Source organism: Salmo salar, chromosome 18, assembly GCF_965601325.2.
Source record: "Salmo salar chromosome 18, fSalSal1, whole genome shotgun sequence".
Classification (NCBI taxonomy): domain Eukaryota; kingdom Metazoa; phylum Chordata; class Actinopteri; order Salmoniformes; family Salmonidae; genus Salmo; species Salmo salar.
This window is the reverse complement of record NC_138308.1, coordinates 16,318,353-16,337,401: the sequence shown is the minus strand read 5'-3', so window position 1 is coordinate 16,337,401 and position 19,049 is coordinate 16,318,353. Positions and strand designations below refer to the sequence as shown.

Below are 19,049 nucleotides of genomic sequence, written 5' to 3'. Positions count from 1 at the left end.
ACCACTGGTTGTTAAATAAATAGGCTTCTGATAACAAATGGTCCAAGTCCCTGTTGTCATTGCTAATTCAATAAAGTGGATAGCAAAATGTAAAAAGTAATATGTATAATTTAGGGGGGTTGGGGATATGTGGTTAATGAGCATTTTGCCAGCGTGAGGGCCAGTCGTTCTCCATCCAGCGTTGCAGAAGCCGCAGCACATCAATGCGCTGGTAGACCCGGCAAAGTTCGGTGAGCTCAGTGACGGTCTTGTGGTTGTTGCGCAGCAGGAACTCTTGTGTGGGGCTGTGGCACATTGAGCCCTGGGTCCGGTGCTCCAGCAGAGTCAGCTCATCATAGCTCATACCCCAACGGCTCGCAAAGTTCTTCCAGTTCTTGACAGTGCAATGATTTGGGTCCAGTTTAAGACGCAGTAAGTCAAGCAAGTCGTTGTCATCCATTAGGTCACTGATCTTTGGAGGTGGAGCTGAGCAGCAGCACTTCTCATATTGGTTGTTCAAGAACTGCAGCTCCTTGGGGAAGTCTAAGGTGTAGGGATTGGGGCAAGGGAGAATGGAATTACCAACAGCCTTGGAAATATACAGTGCACATGAAAATCATTAGTCTACTATTTTGGTACATGTACTGTATGCAAATGTAATGCATCTGTCTTGAAAGATGTGTTGCTATAATCTATCTACAACATGTGCTTGGAAATGTTGTTCAGGGGTATAGTATATATCATGATAAAATGAAAATTACCTGGTGAGATGGAGCCTGTGCAGATGCACTCTACACCATCTTCCACTGGCTGTACGAGGTTGGGTAAAACAAAACATTACATTCAGTTCTAATTATAGAGAGGAATTAGCTACCGATATGATTCAGAATACCTTACAGCAGTGGTTCCCAAACTTTTTATAGTCCTGTACCCCTTCAAACATTCAACCTCCAGCTGCGTACCCCCTCTAGCACCAGGGTCAACACACACTCAAATGTTGTTTTTTGCCATCATATAAATAATAATAATCAATAATTTAGCTCTTTATTTAACGATCTTACATATTAAACCTTATTTGTTCATCAACAATTGTGAATAACTCAACACAGGTTAATGAGAAGGGTGTGCTTGAAAGGATACACATAACTCTGCAATGTTGGGTTGTATTGGAGAGAGTCTGTCTTAAATAATTTTCCACACACACATACTAGTGAGGGCCGAGAATCCACTCTCACATAGCTCACTCGGGTGCTTCGCTATATCACATTTGACATTGTTCTGTAAGCTTGAGATCATTTGCACACAAAAAATCATACAATGATGGAAAGACCTGTGTGTTGTCCTTGTTAATGCAGACAGAGAAGAGCTCCAACTTCTTAATCATAGCCACAATTTTGTCCCGAACATTGAATATAGTTGCGAAGAGTCCCTATAATCCTAGATGCAGATCATTCAGGCGAGAAAAAACATCACCCAGATAGGCCAGTCGTGTGAGAAAATGGTCAGTAAAGAAAACTTTAAGCTCGTCTCACTATTTAATTTTTTTTTGTCAATACTTTGCCCCTTGATAACCAGCGCACTTCTGTATGTTGTAAAAGCGTTACATGGTCGCTGCCCATATAGTGCAGAAAATACACAAGAGTTCAGGGGCCTTGCTTTAAAGTTAACCATTTTCACTGTAGTGTCCAAAACGTCTTTCAAGCTGTCAGGCATTCCCTTGGCAGCAAGAGCCTCTCAGTGGATGCTGCAGTGTACCCAAGTGGCGTCGGGAGCAACTGCTTGCACGCTCGTTACCACTCCACTATGTCTCCCTGTCATGGCTTTTTGCCATCAGTACAGATACCAACATGAGCAGTAGCTACGTTTGGCTACATACGGGCCGTTAGTGGAATTCCTGCGAGAGAGTAACGGTTAATGTGATTGGATGTTCATTATTTGACTAGGCTACCTGTATTTGACATTGTGTTGTTATTTCGCTGAACACTAGATGGTTAATTACATTTTTGGCAGTGAAACGAGGCTACACAGGCGAGAAAAAAAACTCCTGTTGGAAAAAATATACACGGACTGTTTGAAAATGTGAAGATTTTTTTTTTTTTAAACAAACAAACAAACAAATATATATATATATATTTATATATATATAAAATGTGAATCACATTTTTATTTGGAATACCTGCCTTACAGTATTCTAATTGATACCATTAAAATAACACAACCTTTTTAAACCAACTCACAAACCTTTTCCTATACGGAAACAAGCGATCATTCTCACTCATTAAAACGGTCTTGTGGTTTTGACACCAACCACTAGTTCCAGTTACAAAGGCTCAAACATTACAGACCAGGTCATGACATTCTCAGATGCTGGCTTAGCGGTTGGAGTCATCTTTAGTAATCTACAGTTTACAGGAGCATCCTGTCAAGGCTCATCACCACATTTTCACATTAATATGAAACTAACACAAAGAAACTACACTTTATCTCAGTGTAAGTGAGCCCATCACCCACCTGTCTTATTCTGTCTGAGAGAGGTGTGAGGTAGCCAGGTGGCATGGACCTCAGCTGCAGTGTCACTGTATCTGAAAAGGACAGATCGACAGTATAGATGAATATTGTACTTTCTCATTAGAGGCCCCAGCAAGGCACATCAGTTGTGTGAACAGATGTACTGAGCTTAGAGCACCTACCTTGAGGATCTGTGACTTGGACTGGATAGTTGGACTTCAAGGACTAAGAGACACAAACACACATGTTCAGCTTTGCTACAAAATTACACTGATGGATTCTGATCTTTATAGTGATAGAAATATTTGAAGACAGAGAGATAGCAATTAAAACACATAAACTGTGGAGAAAAATTATACTCTGTGTTGGATAGCAAAAAGTGGCTTGTTGCAACTTGCTTCTATATTAGTCCCTGGGCGTAAGAAATCCCAGTATAATGTACTCAACTATGGTTAAACTTTACATGGCTATTTACATGGCTATTTTCTGAAAACATGGCTTTTCTCGGTCTACTCGGACCGAAGAGTTAGCACTCATTTTGTTCTACTCTTTTGAAATAAGAAAAACATTCAATTAAATTGAGATTGTACATTTCTTAACACTAGTTTGTTTCTGATGATATTAGACAGCCATACCATTTCTGCCATGAAGCTACTGGTATCTGTGTCCTCCACTGGTTCAGAGATGATTCTATCTGTCGAGACAAGACAGGGATATTACATGAAGAGAACAATGCATAAAGGAACATATTGCAGATGTTATATATAATGATGGCTGATGGAAATGATGGAATGCAGTTTTTCAACAAAGCAAATATCAGAATGAAGAGGATACATTAAATCTGAAATGATTGATTGTCCTGGGTCCTGATATAGTGGACATGGACACACATGGATGAGTTGCAGATGTACAAAGCCCTCAATTATGGCTCTAAACAGTCTAACTGACAAAATATAGGAAACGCCATCATAAAGTGTCTTAATAGGGCGTTGGGCCATCACGAGCCAGAACAGCTTCAATGGACCTTAGCATAGATTCTACAAGTGTCTGGAACTCTATTGGAGGGATGCGACACCATTCTTCCGCAAGAAATTCCATTATTTGGTGTTTTGTTGATAGTGGTGGAAAACGCTGTCTCAGGCGCCGCTCCAGAATCTCTCATCAGTGTTCAATTAGGTTAAGAACTGGTGACTGAGACGGCCATGGTTTACATTGTTTTCATGCTCATTAAACCATTCAGTGACCACTTGTGCCCTGTGGATGGGGGCATAGTCATCCTATGGGGGCATAGCCATTGTAGCCAAAATAATGGCCTACTCAGTATTTTTATACACAACCCTAAGCATGATTGGATGTTAATTGCTTAATTAACTCAGGAACAACACCTGTGTGGAAGCACCTGCTTTCAATTTACTTTTTATTCCTCATTTGCTCATCTTTACATTATTTTGGCACTTACCTGTACCTCTACAAGGCCATTCAGGCTTCTATCAGTCTGCATCATTGTAAAGCTATTGTATGAGACCCGAGGGCTCCAAATAAAGAGCTGCTCTGACTTTTCTGACCTTTCTTCGGTTACATTCCATGAAGCTGACACTCACTTCAGCTTTGATGGGAACCTTGGGTTTGTAAACCCATTCAATTGAACTAAAGACAATTTCCTATTAGAGGTCGACCGATTAATCGGAATGGCCGATGAATTAGGGCCGATTTCAAGTTTTCATAACAATCGGTATTTTTGGCCACCGATTTGCCGATTTTTAAAAACAATATATATATATTTTTTTAATTAGGCAAGTCAGATTAAGAACACGTTCTTATTTTCAATGACGGCCTAGGAACAGGGGTTAACTGCCTTGTTCAGGGGGGATTCGGGGATTCGTTTTTGCAACCTTCCGGTGACTAGTCCAACGCTCTAACCACCTGCCTTACATTGCACTCCACGAGGAGCCTGCATGGCAGGCTGACTACCTGTTACGCGAGGGCAGCAAGAAGCCAAGGTAAGTTGCTAGCTAGCATTAAACTTATCTTATAAAAAAACTATCAATCTTAACATAATCACTAGTTAACTACACGGTTGATGATATTACTAGTTTATCTAACGTGTCCTGCGTTGCATATAATCGATGCGGTGCCTGTTAATTTCTCATCGAATCACAGCCTACTTCGACAAATGGGTGATGATTTAACAAGCGCATTTGCTAAAAAAGCACTGTCGTTGCACCAATGTACCTAACCATAAACATCAATGCCTTTATTTAAAATCAATACACAAGTATATATTAAAAAAAAGTATATAAAAATTTGTGTCACTTCTCTAGCGTTCCGTGCAAGCAGTCAGGGTATATACAGCAGTTTGGGCCGCCTGGCTCATTGCGGACTGTGTGAAGTCCATTTATTCCTAACAAAGGCCGTAATTAATTTGCCAGAATTGTACATAATTGGTTGTGCAATGTAACAGGAATATTTAGACTTAGGGATGCCACCCGTTAGATAAAATACGGAACGGTTCCGTATTTCACTGAAATAATAAACGTTTCGTTTTCGAAATTATAGTTTACGGATTCGACTATATTAATGACCAAAGGCTCGTATTTCTGTGTGTTATTATGTTATAATTAAGTCTATGATTTGATATTTGATAGAGCAGTCCGACTGAGCGATGGTAGGCAGCAGGTTCGTAAGCATTCATTCAAACAGCACTTTCGTGCGTTTTGCCAGCAGCTCTTCGCAATTCTTCAAGCATTGCGCTGTTTATGACTTCAAGCCTATCAACTCCCGAGATTAGGCTGGTGTAACCGATGTGAAATGGCTAGCTAGTTAGCGGGTGCGCGCTAATAGCGTTTCAAACGTCACTCGCTCTGAGACTTGGAGTAGTTGTTCCCCTTGCTCTGCATGGGTAACGCTGCTTCGAGGGTGGCTGTTGTCGATGTGTTCCTGGTTTGAGCCCAGGTAGGAGTGAGGAGAGGGACGGAAGCTATATTGTTACATTGGCAATACTAAAGTGCCTATAAGAACATAGAATAGTCAAAGGTATATGAAATACAAATTGTATAGAGAGAAATAGTCCTATAATTCCTATAATAACTACAACCTAAAACTTCTTACCTGGGAATATTGAAGACTCAAGTTAAAAGGAACCACCAGCTTTCATATGTTCTCATGTTCTGAGCAAGGAACTTAAACGTTAGCTTTTTTACATGGCACATATTGTACTTTTACTTCATTCTCCAACACTTTGTTTTTGCATTATTTAAACCAAATTGAACATGTTTCATTATTTATTTGAGGCTAAATTGATAGTATTTATGTATTAAATAAGTGTTCATTCAGTATTGTTGTAATTGTCATTATTACAAATAAATAAATAAATACATTGCAAAAAAAATATAAAATTATCGGCCGATTAACCGGCATCGGCTTTTTTTGGCCCCCCCCAATAAAATAGGTATCGGCGTTGAAAAAGTCATAATCGGTCGACCTCTATTTCCTATAGCTACATTAATTAAGTTAGTGACACAGTTGAAATTACAGAGTAAGCCAGGCAAAGATCTCAAACGAAAACACGTGGGTGGGCTCACTTCCTCGAACAAGAGACAACATTTTCAGGGTTTTCTCACATTGGTGACGTGAGTAAACATATACACACAAACACACACACTGACACACCGTATCCAATTTTACCACAGCAAATGTTATTATAATGGAGCTGTAAGGTCACTCGCACCAGGGACCTGTCAGTCTGTCATTGATTGAACATATCACCAACAAGAGGGGAAATTTTGTCAAGATGTCAAATAACTACTAAAAACACCCTCACGAGTTTTGATTGAACAAGATTATTTTAACATATTCTAGTCCAGAAGCTGTGATCATTTCTGTGGAGGCTACACACAACTCACTTGGCACACACTGGTTCAATTAACGTTGAATTAAATGACATTGAATCAACGTGGAATAGACGTTAAATTGACATCTGTGCCACGTGGGAAAAGACTACATCTTGCAGTATTTTCTGCATTTTGTCATATTGCAGTATTTTCTCCACTGTTTCCTACATGATGATGATGACAGTGATACAAGAGAGGACCTGCCAGTTACCTCTCCGTATGCCAAGCTCTCAGTAAGATCAATAACAGCAGAACAGTTACAGTGATGTTTTATGCAGTGTCACTGTAATAACCATGTAATTGCTGTTGCATACATAGAAACAGAGTCTCATTCTAGGCCTGTGGTTTCACAGAGTTATGTACAGATCCTTTGGTAATGCATACTCATTCTACCTTGCTCCTTATTAGTGCATGCAATGCTGAGACACATCAGCCCCACATCCCCTACTCATCAACTATAAGCAGAAACCCAGCTCATCTCAGTATTGTTTCTGCTGCACAGGGAATGCAGAGACATGTACCTACTCGCTCAGGAAACAGTTCAAGAGATGAAATATAAGCCACATCATAATATCGTTAGATCCCTCGAGGCCATGATTCCACAGAGATGAACCCAGATTTTCTCCTTTTTGACCACCCATGCCTTTGCTGCTAAGATAAGTCAAGTTTTAAAACATTTAATCAGATCGTGTAACGGTGCATTTGCTCGGCAGTGACAAAGGCCCACAAATGGCTTGAGATGAATGGCGTGCTAATACCTAACTCAATCCATGCAGTTTCTATATCTAACACAAAGATGGACAAATGCCTCGTTGCCTCGTCTATGCACGGTGGATGATTGAGGATTGTGTGCGTGTGTCTGTGCTGGAAAACTCAAGTTCCACCATGCTCAGCATGAAAATGTGATTTGTTGAGTGAGATGAGGTGTACTTTGCTGGCGTAAAGCCCTCAGCTGCTGTAAAGGCTTCGGCTACTGTAAAGGCCTTGGCTGCTATATTAAAATTGACAACGCAATAGTAAGAAATAATATAGATCTTGTTCTTCAAGACATGCTGATGAGGACAATGTTTCAGTATTAAGAAAAGCAGCCATTTTTATGAAAGAACCAGAGCATTGTGCAACAGTGGGGTATTATTGTTCTGCTCATTCAAGTGAAAAGGCATCCTCAAGACCCAACAGGTATCTGTTCAAACAGATCACGGAGTAAATGTCATTCATTTGCATGAGCTCAAGGGGTCAGCTCACATTTTCACACCCACCCACACCAAAACAGCCATTTACATTTGCAAATATTATTGATTAACCATTTAAAATCATTATAGATTCACAGTGAAAACCAAAACATAGAAAATGTGGGGTTATATTCTTTACAACATTGACATTTAAAAAACACAGTAGCATAGCTTGCCATTTAGTTTTGATTCATCAGGGTGTCCAATGTACATGCCTCAAATTTGAGATAACAGTTTTATGCTATGTTTAATCAAGTTAGTACAGTTTGGCATAGCCTAGGCCTACCCTACTCACTTTTATCACTGACGACAAAATTTTATATTTTCCAACTCCCACACATCTTATACATCCACTGAGAGCAGTGGAGGCTCCTCAGATTAGGAAGAGGAGGACCATCTTCTTCAGTGAATTTCATAAAAATACAAATAGTGAAACATTAAAAAAGTTAGCCTTTTTAGATAAAACTATACTAAATATATTCACGTCTCCAAATAATTGATTAAAACACTGTTTTGCAATGAAGGTCTAGAGTAGCCTTAACAGCAGGTGGCTTCCGTCCTCCTCTGGGCACATTGACTTCAATACAAAACGTAGGAAGCTCATGGTTCTCACCCCCTTCCATAGACTTACACAATAATTATGACAACTTCCAGAGGACGTCCTCCAACCTATCAGAGCTCTTGCAACATGAATAGACAAGGACAAGTCCTCCCAATCAAAATATCAGAGAATGAATCTAGTACTGAAAGCATAAGCTACAGCTAGCTAGCACTGCTATGCATAAAATGTGGTGAGTAGTTGACTCAAAGAGAGAGAAGGACAATTGTTGAACAGTTTTGAACAAATAAGAAGCGAGAGAAAGAGCTACGTAGGTATATTTGGTTGTATTTTGTCTTACTTTCACTTAGCTAGAGAATGCAGTGAATTGTGTTTGACTGTTATTAGGGGCATATTCATTCCGCCGACTCTGTTCAAAAACATTTCTTAAACGGAACGAAACTGGGATAAAAGTACCTGAATTTGTCCAATAGAAATTCACATTTGCAACTGTTGGACTAATGATTTCTCCCTAGATCAGCTAGATGCAGGCAAGAGTGTGCAAGGCAGTATTGAATGTGTCACTGTCTGTCACCTTGATTACTCAAAATTCTCTGTTTCATAGGCTAAACTTTCATTCATAGGCTATGTAGTAGCAACCTCGTGATGGGTACAGATAAAATTTAAGTGTCATGTAGAAGCCTAGACCTATCAATTTTACATTGAGCTGGGTGACAGGGTCTATAGACAATCATGGACGACAAAGGGAAAACCACCTATGTCTTGCTTCCGGACATTTGTTTCAAGATGTCCACCATTGTTCCTGTACCCAAGAAAGCAAAGGTAACTGAACTAAATGACTATCGCCATGTAGCACTCACTTCTGTCATCATGAAGTGCTTTGAGAGGCTAGTTAAAGATATATATCCCCTCTACCTTACCTGACACCCTAGACCCATTTAAATTCGCTTACCGCCCCAATAGATCCACAGACGATGCAATCGCCATCGCACTGCACACTGCCCTATCCCATCTGGACAAGAGGAATACCTATGTAAGAATACTGTGACGATAGCTCGGGAACCTGGGTCTGAACCCTGCCCTGTGCAACTGGCACCTGGACTTCCTGATGGGCCGCCCCCAGGTGGTGAAGGTAGGAAACAACACCTCCACTTCGCTGATCCTCAACACACGGGCCCCACAAGTGTGCGTGCTCAGCCCCCTCCTGTACTTCCTGTTAACCTATGACTGCATGGCCACGCACGCCACCAACTCAATCATCAAGTTGGCAGACAACACAACAGATTACCAACAACGATGAGACAGCCAACAGGGAGGAGGTGAGGGCCCTGGAAGAGTGGCACTAGGAAAATAACCTCTCACTCAACGTCAACAAAACAAAGGAGCTGATTGTGGATTTCAGGAAACAGCAGAGGGAGCACGCCCCTATCTATATCGACAGTGAAAAGGTGGAAAGTTTAAGGCCAAAAAGATCATCAAGGAAATCACAGCTTCTATCTCAAGGCCATTAGACTGTTAAATAGCCATCACAAGCCAGCTTCCACCTGGTTACGCAACCCTGCACCTTAGAGGCTGCTGCCCTACATACATAGACTTGGAATCACTGGCCACTTTAATAATGGAACACTTGTCACTTTAGTAAATGTTTAAATAATGTTTACATACTGCTTTAATCATCTCATATGCATATACTGTATTCTATTGTACTGTATTTTAGTCAATGCCATTCCAACATTGCTCAATCTAATATTTATATATCTTTTAACTCCATTATTTTACTTTTAGATGTGTGTATTGTTAGATACTACTGCACTATTGGGGCTAGGAACACAAGCATTTTGCTACACCCGCAATAACATCTGCTAAATATGTGTATGTGACCAATAAAATGTGATTTGAATGGATTATGAATGACAGCCATCCAACATGCTGTAATAGAAATAAGGCCATGCTCATACATTTTTTTTTATCATCCTCCCTCATCTTAAACTGCACCGACCGCCACTGATTGAGAATAAGGTGCAAGTCCCTTACTGTCATTGATACAGGAAGGGGAATTTTATGTTTGGGGAAATGCCAGTTGTGATCAGAGAACATTGAAATGGAACCAATAAAATGCAAGTTCTCTGTTATGTCAATACATTCTTACAACTAAGATGTGGAAATATGTATTAAATAAAAAAGTTCTGATAGCCTACATTTAAAAAAAAACAAATCAAAAGGACATTCCAATATTACAGTTGGACTGTCCGTTTGTAAATTAGTAGGTTGTTCAAAAAGCACACAACCCACTGGGCACAGACGTCATTCAACGTATTTTTTTAACCCCCAGTTCCCCGGTAGGCGGTCATTGGAAATATGAATTTGTCCATAACTGACTTGCCTAATAAAGTAATATGTTGGGTGAAAAACTACGTTTATGTCTTTATACAAATTAAATCAGTTTTCCACGTTGAATTGTTTGTTGTTGAAATGACGTGAAAACAACGTTGATTCAACCAGTTTTCGCCCAGTGGGAAGATGTGGATTCAAACATGCATTAAGGATGACCTTCATCCACAACCAGTAAGTAGCCTATATATATCATACAAGAGGGCCATAAACGACATATCTATATCATTTAAACATTTTAAATAAAAGTGCAGACTTACCGAATGGCTCCTTAAACGCCTTCAAGCTATTCATCTTGACACAAATAGACGTACACATAAGAGAAAAGTCCGTTGCACCTAATGGTAAAATGACAACGTCTGATAACAAAATTGATGCGGAGAGTGGCGATAACACTTCGGCGACTGAGTACCCGAGACTGAGCTGAGGGGGCGGGAGGTGAAGATGATGTAATGATGATGATCCTCAATAGTGGAACAAGTTCTGACTTCAATCATATATGACTCTTCTCTGATCACAAGTGTCTCATGTCGAGCAACTTCCCGTACACAATGGAAGACATGTCATGGAGGCCGACAGATCTGTCTGGAGATTAACCATTTAAATCCCGCCATTACTACATGGCCCAATAACTTTCCTTAGCCAAGGCGATGCTATTGTAAACTATATAGCCAAGGAATTATATACAGTCGTGGCCAAAAGTTTTGAGAATGACACAAATATTAATTTCCACAAAGTTTGCTGCTTCAGTGTCTTTAGATATTTTTGTCAGATGTTACTATGGAACACTGAAGTATAATTACAAGCATTTCATAAGTGTCAAAGGCTTTTATTGACAATTACATGAAGTTGATGCAAAGAGTCAATATTGGCAGTGTTGACCCTTCTTTTTCAAGACCTCTGCAATCCGCCCTGGCATACTGTCAATTAACTTCTGGGCCACATCCTGACTGATGGCAGCTCATTCTTGCATAATCAATGCTTGGAGTTTGTCAGAATATGTGGGTTTTTGTTTGTCCACCCGCCTCTTGAGGATTGACCACAAGTTCTCAATGGGATTAAGTTCTGGGGAGATTCCTGGCCATGGACCCAAAATATCGATGTTTTGTCCCCCGAGCCACTTAGTTATCACTTTTGCCTTATGGCAAGGTGCTCCATCATGCTGGAAAAGGCATTGTTCGTCACCAAACTGTTCCTGGATGGTTGGGAGAAGTTGCTCTCGGAGGATGTGTTGGTAACATTCTTTATTCATGGCTGTGTTCTTAGGCAAAATGTGAGTGAGCCCACTCCCTTGGCTGAGAAGCACCTCCACACATGAATGGTCTCAGGATGCTTTACTGTTGGCATGACACAGGACTGATGGTAGCGCTCACCTTGTCTTCTCCGGACAAGCTTTTTTCCAGATGCCCCAAACAATCGGAAAGGGGATTCATCAGAGAAAATGACTACCCCAGTCCTCATCAGTCCAATCCCTGTACCTTTTGCAGAATATCAGTCTGTCCCTGATCTTTTTCCTGAAGAGAAGTGGCTTCTTTGCTGCCCTTCTTGACACCAGGCCATCTTCCAAAAGTCTTCGCTTCACTGTGCGTGCAGATGCACTCACACCTGCCTGCTGCCATTCCTGAGCAAGCTCTGTACTGGTGGGGCCCCGATCCTGCAGCTGAATCAACTTTAGGAGACGGTCCTGGCGCTTGCTGGACTTTCTTGGGCGCCCTGAAACCTTCTTCACAACAATTGAACCGCTCTCCTTGAAGTTCTTGATTATCCGATAAATGGTTGATTTAGGTGCAATCTTACTGGCAGCAATATCCTTGCCTGTGAAGCCCTTTGTGTGCAAAGCAATGATAACGGCACGTGTTTCCTTGCAGGTAACCATGATTGACAGAGGAAGAACAATGATTCCAAGCACCATCCTCCTTTTGAAGCTTCCAGTCTGTTATTCGAACTCAATCAGCATGATAGAGTGATCTCCAGCCTTGTCCTCGTCAACACTCACACCTGTGTTAACGAGAGAATCACTGACATGATGTCAGCTGGTTTTTTTGTGGCAGGGCTGAAATGCAGTGGAAATGTTTTGTGGGGATTCAGTTCATTTGCATGGCAAAGAGGGACTTTGCAATTAATTGCAATTCATCTGATCGCTCTTCATAACATTGTGGAGTATATGCAAATTGCCATCATACAAACTGAGGCAGCAAACAGAAAATGTATATTTGTGTCATTCTCAAAACTTTTGGCCACGACTGTATACAGTACCAGTCAAAATTTTGGACACACCTACTCATTCTCGAGTTTTTCTTTATTTAGACTATTTTCTACATTGTAGAATAAGTGGATGCTTGAAGTTAGTGAGGGAGATATAAGTCTCCAGCTTCAGTGATTTTTGCAATTCGTTCCAGTCATTGGCAGCAGAGAACTGGAAGGAAAGGTGGCGAAAGGAGGAGTTGGCATTGGGGATGACCAGTGAAATATACCTGCTGGAGTGCGTGCTACGGGTGGGTGTTGCTATGGTAACCAGTGAGTTGAGATAAGGCGGGGCTTTACCTGGCAAAGACTTATAGATGACCTGGAGCCAGTGGGTTTGGCGACGAATATGAAGCGAGGGCCAGCCAACGAGAGCATAAAGGTTGCAGTGGTGGGTAGTATATGGGGCTTTGATGACAAAACAGATGGCACTATGGTAGACTACATCTAATTTGCTGAGTAGAGTGTTGGAGGCTAGTTTGTAAATGACATCGCCGAAGTCAAGGATCAGTAAGGATAGTCAGTTTTACGAGGGTATGTTTAGCAGCATGAGTGAAGGAGGCTTTGTTGTGAAATAGGAAGCCGATTCTAGATTTAATTTTGGATTGGAGATTCTTAATGTGAGTAAGGAAGGAGAGTTTACAGTCTAACCAGACACCTAGGTATTTGTAGTTGTCCACATATTCTAAGTCGGAACCATCCAAAGTAGTGATGCTAGTCGGGCGGGCGGGTGCGGGCGGCGATCGGTTGAAGAGCATGCACTTCGTTTTACTAGCCTTTAAGAGCAGTTGGAGGCCACAGAAGGAGTGTTGTATGGCATTGAAGCTCAACTGGAGGTTAGCTAACACAGTGTCCAAAGAAGGGCCAGAAGTATACAGAATGGTGTTGTCTGCGTAGAGGTGGATCAGAGAATCACCAACAGCAAGAGCGACATCATTGATATATACAGAGAAAAGAGTCGGCCCGAGAATTGAACCCTGTGGCACCCCCATAGAGACTGCCAGGGGTGGACAACAGGCCCTCCGATTTGACACCCTGATCTCTGTCTGAGAAGTAGTTGGTGAACCAGGCGAGGCAGTCATTTGAGAAACCAAGGCTGTTGAGTTTGCCGATAAGATTGCAGTAATTGACAGAGTCAAATGCCTTGGCCAGGTCGATGAAGACGGCTGCACAGTACTGTCTCTTATCGATGGCGGTTATGATATTGTTTAGGACCTTGAGCGTGGCTGAGGTGCACCTATGGCCAGCTCGGAAACCAGATTGCATAGCGGAGAAGGTACAGTGGGATTCGAAATGGTCGGTGATCTGTTTGTTTACTTGGCTTTTGAAGACTTTACAAAGGCAGGGCAGGATGGATATAGGTCTATAACAGTTTGGGTCTAGAGTGTCTCCCCCTTTGAAGAGGGGGATGACCGCAGAAGCTTTCCAATCTTTAGGGATCTCAGACGATACGAAAGGGAGGTTGAACAGACTAATAATAGGTGTTTCAACAATTGCGGCGGATCATTTTAGAAAGAGAGGGTCCAGATTGTCTAGTCCAGCTGATTTGTAGGGGTCCAGAAATTGCAGCTCTTTCAGAACACCAGCTACCTGGATTTGGGTGAAGGAGAAGCGGTCGGGTGGTCGTTTGACAGTGGACCCATTACGGACGCAGGGAATGAGGCAGTGATCGCTGGGATCCTGGTTAAAGACAGCAGAGGTGTATTTAGAGGACAGGTTGGTCAGGATGATATCAATGAGGGTGCCCGTGTTTACGGATTTAGGGTTGTACCTGGTAGGTTCCTTGACAATTTGTGTGAGATTGAGGGTATCTAGCTTAGATTGTAGGACGGACGGGGTGTTATTAAGCATATCCCAGTTTAGGTCACCTAACAGTACGAACTCTGAAGATAGATGGGGGGCAATCAATTCACATGTGGAGTCCAGGGCACAGGTAGAGGTGGTATACAGAAGATAGCCATATTTGTTAAAAGCCCAAGTCCATATTATGGACTGCTGCAGAAGATAAGTTCATTAGAGTTACCAGCCTCAGAAATTACAACCCAAATAAATGCTTCAGAGTTCAAGTCACAGACACATCTCAACATCAACTGTTCAGAGGAGACTACGTGAATCAGGCCTACATGGTCGAATTGCTGCAAAGAAACCACTACTAAAGGACACCAATAAGAAGAAGAAACTTCTTTGGGCCAAGAAACACGAGCAATGGACATTAGACCGGGGGAAATCTGTCCTTTGGACTGAGTCAAAATGTGATATTTTTGGTTCCAATCTTTGTGTCTTTGTGAGACGCAGAGTCTGTGAACGGATGATGTCTGCATGTGTGGTTCCCACAGTGAAGCATGGAGGAGGAGGTGTGATGGTGTGGGGGTGCTTTGCTGGTGACACTGTCTGTGATTTATTTAGAATTCAAGGCACACTTAACCAGCATGGCTACCACAGCATTCTGCAGCGATACCCCATCCCATCTGGTTTGCGCATAGTGGGACTATAATTTGTTTTTCAACAGGACAATGATCCAACACACCTCCAGGCTGTGTAAGGGCTATTTGACCAAAAAGGAGCGTGATGGAGTACTGCATCAGATGACCTAGGGATGACCTGGCCTCCACAATCACCCAACCTCAACCCAATTGAGATGGTTTGGGATGATTTGGACCGCAGAGTGAAGGAAAAGCAGCCAACAAGTGCTCAGCATATGTGGGAACTCCTTCAAGACTGTTGGAAAAGCATTCCAGGTGAAGCTTGTTGAGAGAATGCCAAGAGTGTGCAAGCTGTCATCAAGGCAGATGGTGGCTACTTTGAAGAATCTCAAATCTAAAATATATTTTGATTTGTTTAACACTTTTTTGATTACTACATGATTCCTTATGTGTTATTTCAAGGTTTGGTGTCTTCACTATTATTCTTCAATATAGAACACAAGAAAAATAAAGAAAAACCCTTGAGTGAGTAGGTGTGTCCAAACTTTTGACTGGTACTGTAGGTCTCATAACACTGTTGTCGAAAATAGCCTAAAAACAGTAATCATGCTTCAGCCAAAGGCAGCCATGCCGCTTGGTGTTTAGAAGAGATTTAGCCTAATCTTGATGCATCCATGATGCATTTATAAGTTATATTGTTCACGAATCAATGCATATCAGTAGCTTTAGCTACAGTATTGAAATGTGAACATTGAACAGTAGGAAACATCCCAGAATGAAATATATTGCAGCTGATCCAATAGGCTTGATACATTGTCTACTCTAGAGTCTAGTAGAAACTAATGTTGAAATACATGTTGGTGGTGTCCGCTATGTGAAAAAGAACACACATTGTGCTATGGGAAATAATAAACAGATACTTTCTTAAACACTGCCTTGACTGTTAAAGCTGTGATACAATGTAACAAGGTTGCATTGCATCATTGTATAATTGAATAGCTTACTTGCAATGCACTATTGAGTTTTCACTGCGCAAGAGATTCTTCCTTTCTAAAAAGTGTTTTTTGCAGATTCAAATGTTAAGGTGCTGCCATCTGCTGTCATGTATGGGTACGTCATGTATGGGTACGAACACAGGTTCTCTTCGAAATGCAATGCAACACCTACTTTTAGGCCTATGCATTTATTACGACTTAATTTCAGTCTATAGTCTAGGCCTGAATCAATGCGCAATATTATGTTCTTTACGCATAAATTATTTTGGAGCCTAGCCTGTTTACTGTTTAAAGAAATGTTGTTTAGGCAAGCAGATGTTCTTGTGGAAAGATGAAATATGCCCTGTATTTGGCATTATTCTTCACGAGGCATGAATCACTGCGTAAAAGTGGTAGGTGACTTTGAAAGAGCCAATCATTTGGCTTCAGTTTTCCTGGGGTGTAATCATTAATCAAAACATTTGCTAAAGGTTCAATTTTGCAACGAAAACGAGATTTTCTATTGGAGAAATTCAGGTATGCATCTCCCCGTTTCGTTCCGTTTGCTTCCGTTTGGTTTCTTGTGAATACACCCCTGGGCTCGTGCGTTTTGTAGCCTAACGTACACTTTTGTGAACTCCGTCATTACGCACAACTACGTAAAACGTTCGCCCAATCAGATGAGGAGCTTGAACCCAGGAAAGAATTCGTGTCACGGCAGCAGCACCAGCTGGATCCTATCCACATTAAGACTTCCGGTTTTTGAATTTGGACTTCAACATAAAAGTCAGCGGTAAAAACGCTTTGCGTATGATGCTAAATCTATATTTTTTTTGCAGCTTTGTATAGTGCATAATGTGAAAAGCCAGCAGCAAGCTGTGCAACACAGTCCCCCTTGAAAAACTAAGAATATTTGGTTTCTAGAGACCCTAATGAGTATTTTGGGGTGGGAAATACTCAGTAGGGTCTCCACTAACCAAATATGATTAATTTTGGAGGGGGACTGTGTTGCACGGCCTGTTGCTGGTATTTCACTCCGCCCCCTCCATAGCCCCCAATGCAATACACTCTAATACACTGTGCAAGAGATATGTATTAGTTTGTACAGCAGTAGCAGTGTGTGGGTAAAATCCCTGGGGAAGCCAAGCCAGGAAAATAATGCCATATTACAACCTGTATTGTGATATCTGCATTATTTCCTCAATAACCTGTTAGTTCATATGCCTTGCCACTGTGATATATAGGCCTAAGGCCGAGACAATAAGAAGACACAGTGGCAGAATATATTCAACCACACCTTTGTTTCATCACAAAACCGGAGCGCAACATCTGTCTAGTGGAGTCCACAAGGCATATTGCATGTAACATAACTTACAGCATGGTCAATCAAGTTAATGTTTCCGTCATTTTCGGACTACTAAACGAACACCGGAAAGTTACCACAAGTAGCAAAAAAAAAAACAGGAGCTGCTTCCACTATTCCAGCACCATTTCAACATCATCATATCACCTATGCTAATAGGTGTCTAATATAGTGACAACTAAAAGATTCCCAAAACAATTTAGTCCAATAAATGTAAGCTAAATATCACGTGGCTGTCTATTGGTACTGATTTGTGTGTGTGTGCATAAATAGAAAAACATGTTGACTCATCTTACTTGTAGAGAAACACCAATGCCATCCTCCTTTCTTTCATGTTGCCGAAACAATCTATGACTGTCATACAGTACACGCCTTTAGTTTTTGTTGTCCTAGGCTACCTGGCTAAAATGCTTGCTCGCTAGCCTAACTTCCTTTCATGAGCAATGATTAGCCAGCTAGTTAACATTAGCTTACTAGCTACATATTGAACTTCCATCCTCTCAGGCCAGAGGCACAATGTATGAATTTATGGTTGGGTCAGAATCACCGTTATAATCATTGGCCAGTACTGAGAATTAAGTAAACCACAAGTCCAAATCCCTATCTCCATCAATGGCTAATTTAGGATAGGGCCAATTTTAGCTAGATAGCTCGCCACTGGAGGACAACAACACAACGACATGCAACAATTCAAGTTTTTTTCTGTCAATGACGTTTGGCTTTTGATGTAAAATGATTGGTGTGAAGCCAAATCCAACCTGGCTTCCCTTTACACTTTTTTTTGGTTCGCCAGTACCATTCACAGTTGAGTTCATTCAATTTAGCTCAATACTGAATGGCTATTAGTGTATAAATCTTTTTTTTTATCAAGGGAGGCCAAATGCTTACCGGCTTCCCTTGCACACAACCATTCAGTGACAACAATATCATACATACTCTTGTTGACCAGACAACATCAGATAGATGGACTACACATACAGAGACAGAGGGGTGTTGTTTCGCTCGATCGGATGCTTTCTCCAGTGAGATACATTCAGCCTTTTGCTGAATGTATCTTGAAGGTTAATTATGAAACACAAAGAGACGAAAGATAAAATAAGTTATGTTTTTTTATTTTTGCTTGGTCAATTTTTTGGGAAATATATATAAAATTATATTCTATATATAGAATATACAGACCCTATGGAGTACTCCACACCCCACTTTTACATCTGCACAATTCTATTTTCCCTGTACCACTTTAGTTGGATGATCTAGTGTCCAGGCACCTTGATCCTGGAACATGTTTTAAAACCCAGATTTAATGCAAATGCAACTTAAATATGAACACATATTAATCATTGTTAATGTTTAGACAGTTATTTTTCATACTTCATGAATACATATAGGTTAATGATGCTTTCCTACTATTATGTGGGGACTTTCATTTTGAACGTTTCCGAAATTCCGTGACCCGGAAGTACTTTTTTAGTGTTGCTCACGAGCC

At 41.1% G+C, this 19,049-nt stretch overlaps 1 protein-coding gene across 1 annotated transcript; it reads right to left on the bottom strand.

Moving 5' to 3' along the window:
* LOC106576942 (ectodysplasin-A receptor-associated adapter protein) lies at window positions 1-11,016 on the bottom strand. The gene is made up of 6 exons (XM_014154485.3): window positions 10,820-11,016; window positions 3,123-3,181; window positions 2,670-2,712; window positions 2,491-2,561; window positions 741-789; window positions 1-522 (listed from the first exon to the last, which is right to left on the bottom strand). Exons 1-6 carry the CDS (start codon window positions 10,875-10,877, stop codon window positions 134-136), a joined length of 669 nt encoding a protein of 222 aa, XP_014009960.1. The 5' UTR covers window positions 10,878-11,016; the 3' UTR covers window positions 1-133.
* Between the last annotated feature and the right edge of the window lie 8,033 nt (window positions 11,017-19,049).